The sequence below is a fragment of the Salvelinus fontinalis genome, chromosome 1 (assembly GCF_029448725.1).
Source record: "Salvelinus fontinalis isolate EN_2023a chromosome 1, ASM2944872v1, whole genome shotgun sequence".
Lineage (NCBI taxonomy): Eukaryota > Metazoa > Chordata > Actinopteri > Salmoniformes > Salmonidae > Salvelinus > Salvelinus fontinalis.
In genome coordinates this window covers 96341414-96360685 of record NC_074665.1, presented here as the reverse complement: position 1 = coordinate 96360685, position 19272 = coordinate 96341414, and the positions used below count along the sequence as shown (strand labels likewise).

Here is a 19272-nt window from a genome sequence, read left to right as displayed (position 1 = left end):
CGTGGTTACACGTGGTATGCAATTGTGAGGCCGGTTGGAAGTATTGCCAAATTCTCTAAAACGACGTTGGCTTAAGGTAGAGAAATTAACATTAAATTCTCTGGCAACAGCTCTGGTGGACATTCCTGCAGTCAGCATTAGGGTTTAATGGCAGGAACCCCGTTACAAAGATATACTGGAGTTTACCGCCCAAAACTTCAACATTTTGGGGGGGATAAATAACTGCGAGAAACCGGTAAATTATAATAAATTATTTATATGAACAGCACTGCATGAAATGGAACTGTTAAATTATATGCCATGTCTAAATCTGGCTTCTCAAGGCCTCTGCATGATGAATCAACGCTCAGGGTGGGGACAGACGGCCCGTCTCAGGGCGGGGACAGACGGCCCGTCTCAGGGCGGGGACAGACGGCCCGTCTCAGGGCAGGGACAGACGGCCCGTCTCAGGGCGGGGACAGGCGGCCCGTCTCGGGGTGGAGCAGCAGTTCACAATGCATTTAGACCTATCATCTCATTATGGTAACTTTCTTTTCTTGTGACATGTAGGCCTGTATTTGCTGCAGCATAGTAATAGTAATATAAAGACCGAATGCGCGTCTAATTTACCCATCTGCCTTTGGGGATCACCTTATTTTTTGTTATTGTAAAGATATGTTTTAATTGCAGCTGCAGAGGTTTTAAAACAGCCTATCACAGGCATATTGTTGTTTTAAATCAGTTTTAAAGCAGCCTATCACAGGCGTATCGTTGTTTTAAAGCAGTTTTAAAGCAGCCTATCACAGGCGTATCGTTGTTTTAAAGCCGTTTTAAAGCAGCCTATCACAGGCGTATCGTTGTTTTAAATCAGTTTTAAAGCAGCCTATCACAGGCATATTGTTGTTTTAAAGCAGTTTTAAAACATCCTATCACAGGCATATCGTTGCTTTGAGTCAGTGGAGTGCTTTCTCAGTCTCTCTCTCTCTCTCTCTCTCTCCATCAACCCCATTCAAAGTGCATCCAACACAGATAATCCTCTTCTAGATTGAAATATAGCCCCATTTTATAGAAGTCTGAGCCTACCTCTGTCAGGTAATAAATTCAATGCAGGATTAGCCTTATATTTAATGGGTTATAATAAGCTTCTAACTGACAGCCTCGGTCTCTTGCGCAATATGCAGGAACCTGTCGGCCGCTGGTCTCTCTCCTTAAATAACACTCCTTACTTCTAGGAAGCAGGATCTCTCCTTAAATAACACTCCTTACTTCTAGGAAGCAGGATCTCTCCTTAAATAACACTCCTTACTTCTAGGAAGCAGGATCTCTCCTTAAATAACACTCCTTACTTCTAGGAAGCAGGATCTCTCCTTAAATAACACTCCTTCTAGGAAGCAGGATCTCTCCTTAAATAACACTCCTTACTTCTAGGAAGCAGGATCTCTCCTTAAATAACACTCCTTACTTCTAGGAAGCAGGATCTCTCCTTAAATAACACTCCTTACTTCTAGGAAGCAGGATCTCTCCTTAAATAACACTCCTTACTTCTAGGAAGCAGGATCTCTCCTTAAATAACACTCCTTACTTCTAGGAAGCAGGATCTCTCCTTAAATAACACTCCTTACTTCTAGGAAGCAGGATCTCTCCTTAAATAACACTCCTTACTTCTAGGAAGCAGGATCTCTCCTTAAATAACACTCCTTACTTCTAGGAAGCAGGAAAAGATAGACTAGAATAGCTTGCTATGACACTTTTTTTTAAGGATTTCTTATACCAATAGACTGTTGGAAGAGGGACGTAAGCTCTTTGTTTGCTGAATGTTAAATACAGCAGCCAAGAGAACTGATGGGTAGTTTGAAAGAAGAGCGAATGTGCGAAGCGCGGTAGGCTATAACAGTTATTAATTCAGACCCATAACCATTCAGATGGTGGTAGACTATAGCAGTTATTAATTCAGACCCATAACCATTCAGATGGTGGTAGACTATAACAGTTATTAATTCAGACCCATAACCATTCAGATGGTGGTAGACTATAGCAGTTATTAATTCAGACCCATAACCATTCAGATGGTGGTAGACTATAACAGTTATTAATTCAGACCCATAACCATTCAGATGGTGGTAGACTATAACAGTTATTAATTCAGACCCATTCAGATGGTGGTAGACTATAGCAGTTATTAATTCAGACCCATAACCATTCAGATGGTGGTAGACTATATCAGTTATTAATTCAGACCCATAACCATTCAGATGGTGGTAGACGATAGCAGTTATTAATTCAGACCCAGAACCATTCAGATGGTGGTAGACTATAACAGTTATTAATTCAGACCCATAACCATTCAGATGGTGGTAGACTATAGCAGTTATTAATTCAGACCCATAACCATTCAGATGGTGGTAGACTATAACAGTTATTAATTCAGACCCATAACCATTCAGATGGTGGTAGACTATAACAGTTATTAATTCAGACCCATTCAGATGGTGGTAGACTATAGCAGTTATTAATTCAGACCCATAACCATTCAGATGGTGGTAGACTATAGCAGTTATTAATTCAGACCCATAACCATTCAGATGGTGGTAGACTATAACAGTTATTAATTCAGACCCATAACCATTCAGATGGTGGTAGACTATAGCAGTTATTAATTCAGACCCATAACCATTCAGATGGTGGTAGACTATAGCAGTTATTAATTCAGACCCATAACCATTCAGATGGTGGTAGACGATAGCAGTTATTAATTCAGACCCATAACCATTCAGATGGTGGTAGACTATAACAGTTATTAATTCAGACCCATAACCATTCAGATGGTGGTAGACTATAGCAGTTATTAATTCAGACCCATAACCATTCAGATGGTGGTAGACTATAACAGTTATTAATTCAGACCCATAACCATTCAGATGGTGGTAGACTATAACAGTTATTAATTCAGACCCATTCAGATGGTGGTAGACTATAGCAGTTATTAATTCAGACCCATAACCATTCAGATGGTGGTAGACTATAACAGTTATTAATTCAGACCCATAACCATTCAGATGGTGGTAGACTGTAGCAGTTATTAATTCAGACCCATAACCTTTCAGATGGTGGTAGATTATAACAGTTATTAATTCAGACCCATTCAGATGGTGGTAGACTATAGCAGTTATTAATTCAGACCCATAACCATTCAGATGGTGGTAGACTGTAGCAGTTATTAATTCAGACCCATAACCATTCAGATGGTGGTAGACTATAACAGTTATTAATTCAGACCCATAACCATTCAGATGGTGGTAGACTATAGCAGTTATTAATTCAGACCCATAACCATTCAGATGGTGGTAGACTATAACAGTTATTAATTCAGACCCATAACCATTCAGATGGTGGTAGACTATAGCAGTTATTAATTCAGACCCATAACCATTCAGATGGTGGTAGACTATAACAGTTATTAATTCAGACCCATAACCATTCAGATGGTGGTAGACTATAACAGTTATTAATTCAGACCCATTCAGATGGTGGTAGACTATAGCAGTTATTAATTCAGACCCATAACCATTCAGATGGTGGTAGACTATATCAGTTATTAATTCAGACCCATAACCATTCAGATGGTGGTAGACGATAGCAGTTATTAATTCAGACCCAGAACCATTCAGATGGTGGTAGACTATAACAGTTATTAATTCAGACCCATAACCATTCAGATGGTGGTAGACTATAGCAGTTATTAATTCAGACCCATAACCATTCAGATGGTGGTAGACTATAACAGTTATTAATTCAGACCCATAACCATTCAGATGGTGGTAGACTATAACAGTTATTAATTCAGACCCATTCAGATGGTGGTAGACTATAGCAGTTATTAATTCAGACCCATAACCATTCAGATGGTGGTAGACTATAGCAGTTATTAATTCAGACCCATAACCATTCAGATGGTGGTAGACTATAACAGTTATTAATTCAGACCCATAACCATTCAGATGGTGGTAGACTATAGCAGTTATTAATTCAGACCCATAACCATTCAGATGGTGGTAGACTATAGCAGTTATTAATTCAGACCCATAACCATTCAGATGGTGGTAGACGATAGCAGTTATTAATTCAGACCCATAACCATTCAGATGGTGGTAGACTATAACAGTTATTAATTCAGACCCATAACCATTCAGATGGTGGTAGACTATAGCAGTTATTAATTCAGACCCATAACCATTCAGATGGTGGTAGACTATAACAGTTATTAATTCAGACCCATAACCATTCAGATGGTGGTAGACTATAACAGTTATTAATTCAGACCCATTCAGATGGTGGTAGACTATAGCAGTTATTAATTCAGACCCATAACCATTCAGATGGTGGTAGACTATAACAGTTATTAATTCAGACCCATAACCATTCAGATGGTGGTAGACTGTAGCAGTTATTAATTCAGACCCATAACCTTTCAGATGGTGGTAGATTATAACAGTTATTAATTCAGACCCATTCAGATGGTGGTAGACTATAGCAGTTATTAATTCAGACCCATAACCATTCAGATGGTGGTAGACTGTAGCAGTTATTAATTCAGACCCATAACCTTTCAGATGGTGGTAGACTATAGCAGTTATTAATTCAGACCCATTCAGATGGTGGTGGACTATAGCAGTTATTAATTCAGATGGTGGTAGACTATAACAGTTATTAATTCAGACCCATAACCATTCAGATGGTGGTAGACTATAGCAGTTATTAATTCAGACCCATAACCATTCAGATGGTGGTAGACTATAGCAGTTATTAATTCAGACCCATTCAGATGGTGGTAGACTATAGCAGTTATTAATTCAGACCCATTCAGATGGTGGTAGACTATAGCAGTTATTAATTCAGACCCATAACCATTCAGATGGTGGTAGACTATAGCAGTTATTAATTCAGACCCATAACCATTCAGATGGTGGTAGACTATAACAGTTATTAATTCAGACCCATTCAGATGGTGGTAGACTATAGCAGTTATTAATTCAGATGGTGGTAGACTATAGCAGTTATTAATTCAGACCCATTCAGATGGTGGTAGACTATAGCAGTTATTAATTCAGACCCATTCAGATGGTGGTAGACTAGCAATTATTAATTCAGACCCATAACCATTCAGATGGTGGTAGACTATAGCAGTTATTAATTCAGACCCATAACCATTCAGATGGTGGTAGACTATAGCAGTCATTAATTCAGACCCATTCAGATGGTGGTAGGCTATAGCAGTTATTAATTCAGACCTATAACCATTCAATCTTCGTGAAGAGAAGCGAAAACCCGTCGGCATCTAATTCTAGTCCTATATTATTCAAGGATGACATTAGTATGATGACGGATAAGGGAAAATAAACGTGTATTTCATTTAGCTGTTGAACGCGAGGAAGGGATGAAGCAGCACTAGAGAGGAAAAGAGGAGGTAGACTAATAATAATTAGAGGAAATATCATGAAAGGTATATATGCGTCAGTCTACTAATTATACAAATAGGTCGTATTATATGTCAATATTCTCCAGCGTATACTTGTGACTGTATAGGCTGCATGTGCAGCACCAGAATCACATGTTCTCTCCTTGCCTTATCATGGTTTCAACGATGTACATATTAATACAGTAGGCTACATTTAATACCGTTCACACTCAGATTAGCCTACTGGAGCTAGTTTCATTTATTTACCCAAGAGAGCATATAGCTAGCTAATATCTACGGGCTTGTATGTGTTTCTGTCATGTGTAATGTGCAGTAGCCTATATCATATACAGTTCATCCTGACCCCTTGACCTTTTTCCACATTTTGTTACGTTACACATTTTGTTACGTCTTATTCTAAAAATGGATGAAATAATTTCCCCCCCCCTCATCAATCTACACACAATACTCCATAATGACCGAGGGAAAACAGGTTTTTAGAAATGTTTGCAAATTTATACAAAATAAACAGAAATACCTTATTTACATAAGTATTCTGACCCTTTGCCATGAGACTCGAAATTGAGCTCAGGTGCATCCTGTTTCCATTGATCATCCTTGAGAGTCCACTTGTGGTAAATTAACTTGATTGGACATGATTTGGAAAGGCACACACCTGTCTATATAAGTTACCACAGTTGACAGAGCAAAAACCAAGCCATAAGGTCGAAGGAATTGTCCGTAGAGCTCCGAGACAGGATTGTGTCGAGGCACAGATCTGGGGAAGGGTACCAAAAAAATGTCTGCAGTATTGAAGGTCCTCAAAAACACAGTGGCCTCCATCATTCTTAAATGGAAGAAGTTTGGAGTCACCAAGACTTCCTAGAGATGGCCGCCCGGCCAAACTGAGCAATCGGGGGAGAAGGGCCTTGGTCAGGGAGATGACCAAGAACCCGATGGTTACTCTGACAGATTGCCAGAGTTCCTCTGTAGAGATGAGAGAACCTACCAGAAGGACAACCATCGCTGCAGCACTCTACCAATCAGGCCTTTATAGTAGAGTGGCCAGACAGAAACCACTCCTCAGTAAAAGGCACATGACAGCCCGTTTGAAGTTTGCCAAAAGGCACCTGATGGACTCAGACCATGAGAAACAAGATTCTCTGCCCTGATGAAACCCAAGGTTGAACTCTTTTGCCCTGAATGCCAAGCGTCACATCTGGAGGAAACCTGGCAACATCCCTACGGTGAAGCACGGCGGTGGCAGCAACATGCTGAGGGGGTATTATTCAACGGCAGGGACTGGGAGACTAGTCAGGATGCGGTGGACACACACAGCCTGATGCATTAACAATCTCTAGCTTAAACAGACGGATTTTGATGGGGATTTATGTCAATTAGATTTCCGCCAACCTTGCAGAACTTGTAGGCTAAAGGGTTGAAAAACGTTGAAACGTTCATAGATGTTTCACCTTCCCAGCAGTAAACAACATCTCCAGCTGGCTCAGTCAGAGCCCTGTTTTCATTTGTTTTGCTCTAACGGGGGATGAATCCCAAAATGGCAACCCTTTTCCCTACTTAGTGCATTACTTCTGACCAAGGCTTTGTGGGGCCCTGGTCAGAAGTAGTGCACTCTACAGTATAGTGAATAGGGTTCCATTTGGGACTCGTCCAGGGCCTTTAATGATGTAACACCTTTCTCTCTATCTCTCTGTGTGTCCTGTCACAGCTTCCTGCGGCTAAAGGCTTTGTGGCTGACAGCTTTTATTCAGGCCTGACGCCCACGGAGTTCTTTTTCCACACTATGGCTGGTCGAGAGGGCTTGGTGGACACCGCCGTTAAAACAGCAGAGACCGGATACATGCAGGTAACACACACACACAGCGCTGGGCTGCTGCCTTGCTGCACCGTACCCAACACCCTCTGCTCTCTGCTTGTATTCATGAAAAGAGGGACGTCGTGTGATCCCTACAAATGTAAATCTTATCAGGCTCCCTCTTGAGTAGCGATCAGGGTTGTCTCCTAGAGCATGGGCTATTCAACTCTGACCCTATGAGGTCCGGAGTCTGCTGCTTTTCTGTAGCGATCAGGGTTGTCTCCTAGAGCAGGGCTATTCAACTCTGACCCTATGAGGTCCGGAGTCTGCTGCTTTTCTGTAGTGATCAGGGTTGTCTCCTAGAGCAGGGCTATTCAACTCTGACCCTATGAGGTCCGGAGCCTGCTGCTTTTCTGTTCTACCTGGTCATTAATATCACCCACCTGGTGTCCCAGGTCTAAATCAGGCCCTGGTCATTAATATCACCCACCTGGTGTCCCAGGTCTAAATCAGGCCCTGATCATTAATATCACCCCACCTGGGGTCCCAGGTCTAAATCAGGCCCTGACTAGAGGGGAACAATGGAAACATGCAGTGGCGCTGACTTGGCGGTCCAGAGTTGAGGGTCTTAGGGGTGTGTTGTTGATGTGGTCAGATCAGAACAGCTCACCATCTGACTGATGAAACATAGCAGAGGAAGGGTGTTGAGTGGTCACACACACACACACACACACACACACACACACACACACACACACACGGTTACACAACAAGCAGGATTAAATAGGTCTATCTGTTGTTGAGTCATCCTCTGATCTGTTCTTCTGTGGTGGATGTGTTGTGTGTCAACAGAGGCGTCTGGTGAAGTCGTTGGAGGACCTGTGTTCCCAGTATGATCTGACGGTACGGAGCTCCACGGGTGACATCATCCAGTTCGTCTATGGGGGGGACGGCCTGGACCCGGCCGCCATGGAGGGGAAAGATGAACCGTTAGAGTTCAACAGAGTTCTGGACAACATCCGGGTGAGTCACACACACACGTGTGCGACAAGACTTCATCTCACACACACACACACACACACACACACACACACACACACACACACACACACACACACACACACACACACACACATACACACAGAGACATACACACAGATACATAGAGAGAGACACGCACACACAGAGACACACGCAGACGCTCACACTCCCACACCCATTATTCTCTTAGACCTCACCTGTCGTCGGTCTGGCAACAATAACATAAACAAGCCTGCATTTCAAAGTGCCAGACTTCAGAATGTGCATACGGTGAAATGAGGTTTTACCCAGCGTGCATGTTGTCATCTCTATGTATGTGTTGATGATGCAGGTCAGCTGTTTGTTCACCCACCCACAGTGACTAATAACACATCTGCACTCCTCCCTCCATCACTCCTCTTCCCTCCATCTCTATCCCTCCATCACTCCTCTTCCCTCTATTCCTCATCCCTCTATCCTTCCTCCCTCCATCACTCCTCTTCCCTCCATCTCTATCCCTCCATCACTCCTCTTCCCTCCATCTCTATCCCTCCATCACTCCTCCTCCCTCCATCACTCCTCTTCCCTCCATCTCTATCCCTCCATCACTCCTCTTCCCTCTATTCCTCATCCCTCTATCCTTCCTCCCTCCATCACTCCTCTTCCCTCCATCTCTATCCCTCCATCACTCCTCTTCCCTCCATCTCTATCCCTCCATCACTCCTCCTCCCTCCATCACTCCTCTTCCCTCCATCTCTATCCCTCCATCACTCCTCCTCCCTCCATCACTCCTCTTCCCTCCATCTCTATCCCTCCATCACTCCTCCTCCCTCCATCACTCCTCCTCCCTCCATCACTCCTCTTCCCTCCATCTCTATCCCTCCATCACTCCTCTTCCCTCCATCTCTATCCCTCCATCACTCCTCCTCCCTCCATCACTCCTCCTCCCTCCATCACTCCTCTTCCCTCCATCTCTATCCCTCCATCACTCCTCCTCCCTCCATCACTCCTCTTCCCTCCATCTCTATCCCTCCATCACTCCTCTTCCCTCCATCTCTATCCCTCCATCACTCCTCCTCCCTCCATCACTCCTCCTCCCTCCATCACTCCTCTTCCCTCCATCTCCATCCCTCCATCACTCCTCTTCCCTCCATCTCTATCCCTCCTCTCCATCCCTCTATCCCTCCATCCCTCTATCCCTCCTCTCTCCATCCCTCTATCCCTCCTCTCTCCATCCCTCTATCCCTCCTCTCTCCATCCCTCTATCCCTCCTCCCTGTTTCCATCCCCCAGTCTGTCCATACGTGTTCAGAGCAGCCAGCCCTTAGTAAGAATGAGTTGGTCCTGACGGCAGAGTCCATCATGAAGAGGAGTGACTTCAAGTGCTGCCGAGACAGCTTCCTCGAGGTAAATAACTATCACGTATCCACTTGACTGCTTCTATGTCTGCGTTCAAAATGACACCCTGTTCCCTACATAGTGCACCTTAACGAGAGCCCTGGTCTAAAGTAGTGCACTGCAGACCATAGAGAATAGGGAGCCATTTGGGACCAGACTATATTATTGATTTTAGATCTATTATCAACAGTAAAGTTCCAGTCTATAGACCTATATCAATCATCAACAGTCATGTTCCAGTCTATAGACCTATATCAATCATCAACAGTAATGTTCCAGCCTATAGACCTATATCAATCATCAACAGTCTTGTTACAGCATATAGACCTATATCAATCATCAACAGTCATGTTCCAGCCTATAGACCTATATCAATCATCAACAGTCTTGTTACAGCATATAGACCTATATCAATCATCAACAGTCATGTTCCAGCCTATAGACCTATATCAATCATCAACAGTCTTGTTACAGCATATAGACCTATATCAATCATCAACAGTCATCTTCCAGTCTATAGACCTATATCAATCATCAACAGTAATGTTCCAGCCTATAGACCTATATCAATCATCAACAGTAATGTTACAGTCTATAGACCTATATCAATCATGTTCCAGCCTATAGACCTATATCAATCATGTTCCAGCCTATAGACCTATATCAATCATGTTCCAGCCTATAGACCTATATCAATCATGTTCCAGCCTATAGACCTATATCAATCAACAACAGTCATGTTCCAGCCTATAGACCTATATCAATCATGTTCCAGCCTATAGACCTATATCAATCATGTTCCAGCCTATAGACCTATATCAATCAACAACAGTCATGTTCCAGCCTATAGACCTATATCAATCATGTTCCAGCCTATAGACCTATATCAGTCATGTTCCAGCCTATAGACCTATATCAATCATCAACAGTCATGTTCCAGCCTATAGACCTATATCAATCATCAACAGTCATGTTCCAGCCTATAGACCTATATCAATCATCAACAGTAATGTTCCAGCCTATAGACCTATATCAGTCATGTTCCAGCCTATAGACCTATATCAGTCATGTTCCAGCCTATAGACCTATATCAATCATCAACAGTAATGTTCCAGTCTATAGACCTATATCAGTCATGTTCCAGCATATAGACCTATATCAATCATCAACAGTCATGTTACAGCCTATAGACCTATATCAGTCATGTTCCAGCATATAGACCTATATCAATCATCAACAGTAATGTTCCAGCCTATAGACCTATATCAATCATCAACAGTCATGTTCCAGCCTATAGACCTATATCAGTCATGTTCCAGCATATAGACCTATATCAATCATCAACAGTAATGTTCCAGCCTATAGACCTATATCAATCATGTTCCAGCCTATAGACCTATATCAATCATGTTCCAGTCTATAGACCTATATCAGTCATGTTCCAGCCTATAGACCTATATCAGTCATGTTCCAGCCTATAGACCTATATCAGTCATGTTCCAGCCTATAGACCTATATCAGTCATGTTCCAGCCTATAGACCTATATCAATCAACAGTAATGTTCCAGCCTATAGACCTATATCAATCATCAACAGTAATGTTCCAGCCTATAGACCTATATCAATCATCAACAGTCATGTTCCAGCCTATAGACCTATATCAATCATCAACAGTCATGTTCCAGTCTATAGACCTATATCAATCATCAACAGTCATGTTCCAGTCTATAGACCTATATCAATCATCAACAGTCATGTTCCAGTCTATAGACCTATATCAATCATCAACAGTCATGTTCCAGCCTATAGACCTATATCAATCATCAACAGTCATGTTCCAGCCTATAGACCTATATCAGTCATGTTCCAGCCTATAGACCTATATCAATCATGTTCCAGCCTATAGACCTATATCAATCATGTTCCAGCCTATAGACCTATATCAGTCATGTTCCAGCCTATAGACCTATATCAATCATGTTCCAGCCTATAGACCTATATCAGTCATGTTCCAGCCTATAGACCTATATCAGTCATGTTCCAGCCTATAGACCTATATCAATCATGTTCCAGTCTATAGACCTATATCAGTCATGTTCCAGCCTATAGACCTATATCAATCATGTTCCAGTCTATAGACCTATATCAGTCATGTTCCAGCCTATAGACCTATATCAGTCATGTTCCAGCCTATAGACCTATATCAATCATGTTCCAGCCTATAGACCTATATCAATCATCAACAGTCATGTTCCAGCCTATAGACCTATATCAGTCATGTTCCAGTCTAAAGACCTATATCAATCATCAACAGTCATGTTCCAGCCTATAGACCTATATCAGTCATGTTCCAGCCTATAGACCTATATCAGTCATGTTCCAGCCTATAGACCTATATCAATCATGTTCCAGTCTATAGACCTATATCAGTCATGTTCCAGTCTATAGACCTATATCAGTCATGTTCCAGTCTATAGACCTATATCAATCATCAACAGTAATGTTCCAGTCTATAGACCTATATCAGTCATGTTCCAGTCTATAGACCTATATCAGTCATGTTCCAGCCTATAGACCTATATCAATCAGCAACAGTCATGTTCCAGTCTATAGAGCTATATCAGTCATGTTCCAGTCTATAGAGCTATATCAGTCATGTTCCAGTCTATAGACCTATATCAATCATCAACAGTCATGTTCCAGTCTATAGACCTATATCAGTAATGTTCCAGTCTATAGACCTATATCAGTCATGTTCCAGTCTATAGACCTATATCAGTCATGTTCCAGCCTATAGACCTATATCAATCAGCAACAGTCATGTTCCAGTCTATAGACCTATATCAATCATCAACAGTAATGTTCCAGTCTATAGACCTATATCAATCATCAACAGTCATGTTCCAGTCTATAGACCTATATCAATCATCAACAGTCATGTTCCAGTCTATAGACCTATATCAATCATCAACAGTCATGTTCCAGCATATAGACCTATATCAATCATCAACAGTAATGTTACAGCATATAGACCTATTGGGCTGCCATGGTCACAATTTCTAGTGCAGTTCTAGCGTTAAAGATGTGCACCATGAGACCTCTGTGCTCTAGGATTCCTCCTTTAATGACGTGTACCATGAGACCTCCGTGCTCTAGGATTCCTCCTTTAATGACCTGTACCATGAGACCTCCGTGCTCTAGGATTCCTCCTTTAATGACCTGCACCATGAGACCTCCGTGCTCTAGGATTCCTCCTTTAATGACCTGTACCATGAGACCTCCGTGCTCTAGGATTCCTCCTTTAATGACCTGCACCATGAGACCTCCGTGCTCTAGGATTCCTCCTTTAATGACGTGTACCATGAGACCTCCGTGCTCTAGGACTCCTCCTTTAATTACGTGTACCATGAGACCTCCGTGCTCTAGGACTCCTCCTTTAATGACGTGTACCATGAGACCTCCGTGCTCTAGGATTCCTCCTTTAATGACGTGTACCATGAGACCTCCGTGCTCTAGGATTCCTCCTTTAATGACGTGTACCATGAGACCTCCGTGCTCTAGGATTCCTCCTTTTAATGACGTGTCCCATGAGACCCCTGTGCTCTAGGATTCCTCCTTTAATGACGTGTCCCATGAGACCTCCGTGCTCTAGGATTCCTCCTTTAATGACCTGTACCATGAGACCTCCGTGCTCTAGGATTCCTCCTTTAATGACGTGTACCATGAGAACTCCGTGCTCTAGGATTCCTCCTTTAATGACCTGCACCATGAGACCTCCGTGCTCTAGGATTCCTCCTTTAATGACGTGTCCCATGAGACCTCCGTGCTCTAGGATTCCTCCTTTAATGACCTGCACCATGAGACCTCCGTGCTCTAGGATTCCTCCTTTAATGACCTGCACCATGAGACCTCCGTGCTCTAGGATTCCTCCTTTAATGACCTGTACCATGAGACCTCCGTGCTCTAGGACTCCTCCTTTAATTACGTGTACCATGAGACCTCCGTGCTCTAAGATTCCTCCTTTAATGACGTGTACCATGAGACCTCCGTGCTCTAGGACTCCTCCTTTAATGACGTGTACCATGAGACCTCCGTGCTCTAGGATTCCTCCTTTAATGACGTGTACCATGAGACCTCCGTGCTCTAGGATTCCTCCTTTTAATGACGTGTCCCATGAGACCCCTGTGCTCTAGGATTCTTCCTTTAATGACGTGTACCATGAGACCTCCGTGCTCTATTATTCCTTCTTTTAAAGAAAAAAAACTTTCTCTTAACATTAAAAGCATCTCTAAATATGTATTACCATTTCTAATGTATGTTGTTCTGACAGGTTTTGTGTATATTGTTACTGTTTCTTCATCAGTACATGCTCTGTAGTCCAGAGGGTTATTTGAAGGTCTATATTACGTCTGTTGGTGATTAGTCTCCCTGGGCAGATGGGTTACCTCCCACTTTAACAATGTTCCATCATATACACTCAGGGTCTGGAAGTTCTGATACTGGTTGATGAGGACAGAAGCCTGAAGTATTGTCATCGTTATTGTTGGAACGTTCCCCCTTTTTTGTATATAAACTTTTAATTGGAACGTTGAAAGTCAGATCAGTACAGGAGTCAAGGACTTCCTACGACAACTTCTGGTTTCAAATGAACAGGCCTGTCCATTATCAGTTAATTAACTGATTTCAAGATAGCAGCATAATCAACTTTTTGTTTTTCATTTGTTAGTTTATTTTGTTTTTGTTTTCTAGTCATTACCATATTTTAATGATGAGTAATGTGAGCGCCCGTGCGCGCTCACGGAGTTGATTAATGAACGTGTGGGAAGGTTGATTCAGTCTGCTCTCTGTGGTTTCTACTTTGTCCCCCTCGTCAAGGCCTTGACAGACACGGGCTCAGAGAAGTATATGGAGGTACGGTGTCATGTGCATCATGTCTAGGTAATGGTGTGACACTAACCACGTGACAACAGCACCATTTCAACACTGCGTTCAGTCAGTTGGTCAATTCTAAAGTTTGGCTTTTTCAATGTGTTTTACCCATGTTTGGATTAAAGTACTAATCAGGCAAGTGTTGAATCCTAGTAGGGGTTTGATTTGATCAAATAAATGTCGTACATATTTTAAATACATTTATTGTAGAATGCATCCACAGTTGATTTGAATGTCTTTGACTAATCATGCAAGAGTTGCATCGTTTTAGTGTTTTGATCAACAGAATGTTTTTGGCAGGTTTGATAAATGGATTGTAGAAGACATCCACTGTAAATGGAATGAGTGTTTCCTGTTCTGTGATGTTACTGTCTGTCCTGCACAGCCTGACCTAGTGCATAGTGCTGTGTTGAAAGACCAGTTTACACTGTGCAGCTCTGCTGGTGTGTTGTGTGGAAGCATGATCTCCTAACGGTTCTCTTGATTTACCAAGGTCTGTACACTACATTATGTACTAACCCAGGGGCAAAAGTGGTTGAAGAGACATCACTTTACAACCATCACTTTGGAACCACTTTACAGCATCACTTTACAACCATCACTTTTTAACCACTTTACAACCATCACTTTAGAACCACTTTACATCAATCATTTTAGAACCACTTTACAACCATCACTTTAGAACCACTTTACATCAATCATTTTAGAACCACTTTACAACCATCACTTTGGAACCACTTTACAACCATCACTTTAGAACCACTTTTTAACCATTACACCATCACTTTAGAACCACTTTTTAACCATTACACCATCACTTTAGAACCACTTTTTAACCATTACAACATCACTTTAGAACCACTTTACATCCATCACTTTGGAACCACTTTACAACATCACTTTAGAACCACTTTCTAACCATTATATCCATCACTTTAGAACCACTTTAGAACCATAACAACCATCACTTTAGAACCACTTTAGATCCATCACTTTAGAACCACTTTAGAACCATAACAACCATCACTTTAGAACCACTTTACATCCATCACTTTAGAACCACTTTACAGCATAATTTTAGAACCACTTTACATCCATCACTTTACAACCATTACATCCATCACTCTAGAACCACTTTACAACCATCACTTTAGAACCACTTTACATCCACCACTTTAGAACCACTTTTTAACCATTACAACCATCACTTTACATCCATCACTTTAGAACCACTTTACAACCATTACATCCATCACTCTAGAACCACTTTACAACCTTCACTTTAGAACCACTTTACAACCATCACTTTAGAACCACTTTTTAACCATTACAACACCACTTTAGAACCACTTTACAACCATCACTTTAGAACCACTTTTTAACCATTACAACATCACTTTAGAACCACTTTACATCCATCACTTTGGAACCACTTTACAACATCACTTTAGAACCACTTTCTAACCATTATATCCATCACTTTAGAACCACTTTACAACTATCACTTTAGAACCACTTTAGAACCATTACAACCATCACTTTAGAACCACTTTACATCCATCACTTTAGAACCACTTTACAGCATAATTTTAGAACCACTTTACATCCATCACTTTAGAACCACTTTACAACCATTACATCCATCACTCTAGAACCACTTTACAACCATTACATCCATCACTCTAGAACCACTTTACAACCATCACTTTAGAACCACTTTACATCCATCACTTTAGAACCACTTTTTAACCATTACAACCATCACTTTACATCCATCACTTTAGAACCACTTTACAACCATTACATCCATCACTCTAGAACCACTTTACAACCTTCACTTTAGAACCACTTTACATCCATCACTTTAGAACCACTTTTTAACCATTACAACCATCACTTTAGAACCACTTTACAACTTTCACTTTAGAACCACTTTTTAACCATTACAACCATCACTTTAGAACCACTTTACATCCATCACTTTAGAACCACTTTAGAACCATTACAGCCATCACTTTAGAACCACTTTACATCCATCACTTTAGAACCACTTTACAACCATCACTTTAGAACCACTTTACAACCATCACTTTAGAACCACTTTACAACCATCACTTTAGAACCACTTTACAACCATCACTTTAGAACCACTTTACATCCATTACAACCATCACTTTAGAACCACTTTACATCCATTACAACCATCACTTTAGAACCACTTTACATCCATTACAACCATCACTTTAGAACCACTTTACAACCATCACTTTAGAACCACTTTACAACCATCACTTTAGAACCACTTTACAACCATTACATCCATCACTCTAGAACCACTTTACAACCATCACTTTAGAACCACTTTACAACCATTACATCCATCACTCTAGAACCACTTTACAACCATCACTTTAGAACCACTTTACAACCATTACATCCATCACTCTAGAACCACTTTACAACCATCACTTTAGAACCACTTTACATCCATCACTTTAGAACCACTTTACAACCATTACATCCATCACTCTAGAACCACTTTACAACCATCACTTTAGAACCACTTTACAACCATCACTTTAGAACCACTTTTTAACCGTCATTTCTACCAGCTTTTCCTGATGAGAATTAACAGTACTCTTTTTATTTATTAAATAAATTGTATTTTTCCACTGGGTTTCTAAAGTGTTTTTACGTCTCAGCAGGAGTGAATTATTGACATCTTATAATGGCTGTTATTGACATGGCGCTCTCTCTCCCTTTATCTATCACTGTCTCTCTCGCTCTCTCTCCCTTTATCTATCACTGTCTCTCTCACTCTCTCTCCCTTTATCTATCACTGTCTCTCTCACTCTCTCTCCCTTTATCTATCACTGTCTCTCTCACTCTCTCTCCCTTTATCTATCACTGTCTCTCTCACTCTCTCTCCCTTTATCTATCACTGTCTCTCTCACTCTCTCTCCCTTTATCTATCACTGTCTCTCTCACTCTCTCTCCCTTTATCTATCACTGTCTCTCTCACTCTCTCTCCCTTTATCTATCACTGTCTCTCTCACTCTCTCTCCCTTTATCTATCACTGTCTCTCTCACTCTCTCTCCCTTTATCTATCACTGCCTCTCTCACTCTCTCTCCCTTTATCTATCACTGTCTCCCTCACTCTCTCTCCCAACCAAAGGAGATCAAGAAGTTCATCAAGGCTACATCTGAGAAAATCAAGAAGACCAGGGACAAATACGGCATCAACGACAATGGCACCACAGAGGTAGACCTTTTCATCCTTTACATTTAACACAGTCACAATGACAATGACATCTCTCTTTCAAGCAGTCCATCCGGGATTTAGCTATTTCCTTTATATCATGCGAGCACTTGCAATGATGAGCATCTGACTCATCACTGCACTATTACTGCATAAAACAGTAAGAGCAGTGCAATATTACCATATAAAACTTGTCTAATCACTACAAAATAAGGGCTCGCAATTTTACCCGATTGGTCGAAGAGGGTTTTTTAGATCGCTACTTGCCCTGTAGATCTCAGTGTAAATCCTCTTGCTCACGGTCGCTCTGTCTGTCTGTCTGTCTGTCTGTCTGTCTGTCTGTCTGTCTGTCTGTCTGTCTGTCTCTGTCTCTCTGTTTCAGCCCAGAGTCCTGTATCAGTTGGATCGCATCACTCCCAGCCAGCTAGAGAAGTTTCTGGAGACCTGCAGGGACAAGTACATGAGGTACTGTATCTGTACATGAGGTACTGTATCTGTACATGAGGTACTGTATCTGTACATGAGGTACTGTATCTGTACATGAGGTACTGTATCTGTACATGAGGTACTGTATCTGTACATGAGGTACTGTATCTGTACATGAGGTACTGTATCTGTACATGAGGTACTGTATCTGTACATGAGGTACTGTATCTGTACATGAGGTACTGTATCTGTACATGAGGTACTGTATCTGTGGTGGTCACTGCTCACAGATGGTTGTATCTGTGGGGGTCACTGCTCACAGATGGTTGTATCTGTAGGGGTCACTGCTCACAGATGGTTGTATCTGTGGGGGTCACTGCTCTCAGATGGTTGTATCTGTGGGGGTCACTGCTCTCAGATGGTTGTATCTGTGGGGGTCACTGCTCACAGATGGTTGTATCTGTGGGGGTCACTGCTCACAGATGGTTGTGTCTGTGGGGGTCACTGCTCACAGATGGTTGTGTCTGTGGGGGTCACTGCTCACAGATGGTTGTGTCTGTGGTGGTCACTGGTCACAGATGGTTGCATCTGTGGGGGTCACTGCTCTCAGATGGTTGTGTCTGTGGGGGTCACTGCTCACAGATGGTTGTGTCTGTGGTGGTCACTGCTCTCAGATGGTTGCATCTGTGGGGGTCACTGCTCACAGATGGTTGTGTCTGTGGGGGTCACTGGTCACAGATGGTTGTGTCTGTGGGGGTCACTGCTCAGATGGTTGTGTCTGTGGGGGTCACTGCTCAGATGGTTGTGTTAATGGAGGGATAAGTAACCTTGCTTGAGACTTGGAAGACTTGTGTTCGATCCCCAAGCTAATGACTAGGAGAATCTTGGGAGACTTGTGTTGAACACCCCCGTAGGACACACTATGCCCTTTGATCCTATGTCTCAATCCTATCTGTCTGAAGACTTGTGTTAGCTCCCCAAGCTAATGCT

General features: G+C 41.9%; 1 protein-coding gene across 1 annotated transcript in view; it reads left to right on the top strand.

The window, feature by feature from the left end:
* The window catches only part of polr3a (polymerase (RNA) III (DNA directed) polypeptide A), an 89958-nt gene that overhangs the window by 44057 nt on the left and 26629 nt on the right, over nucleotides 1–19272 (top strand). Inside the window, exons 19-23 of the mRNA XM_055936968.1 lie at nucleotides 7164–7301; nucleotides 8103–8273; nucleotides 9563–9676; nucleotides 17773–17859; nucleotides 18239–18321. Coding sequence (XP_055792943.1) covers nucleotides 7164–7301; nucleotides 8103–8273; nucleotides 9563–9676; nucleotides 17773–17859; nucleotides 18239–18321 — 593 coding nt within the window. The remainder of the gene's footprint in view (nucleotides 1–7163; nucleotides 7302–8102; nucleotides 8274–9562; nucleotides 9677–17772; nucleotides 17860–18238; nucleotides 18322–19272) is intronic.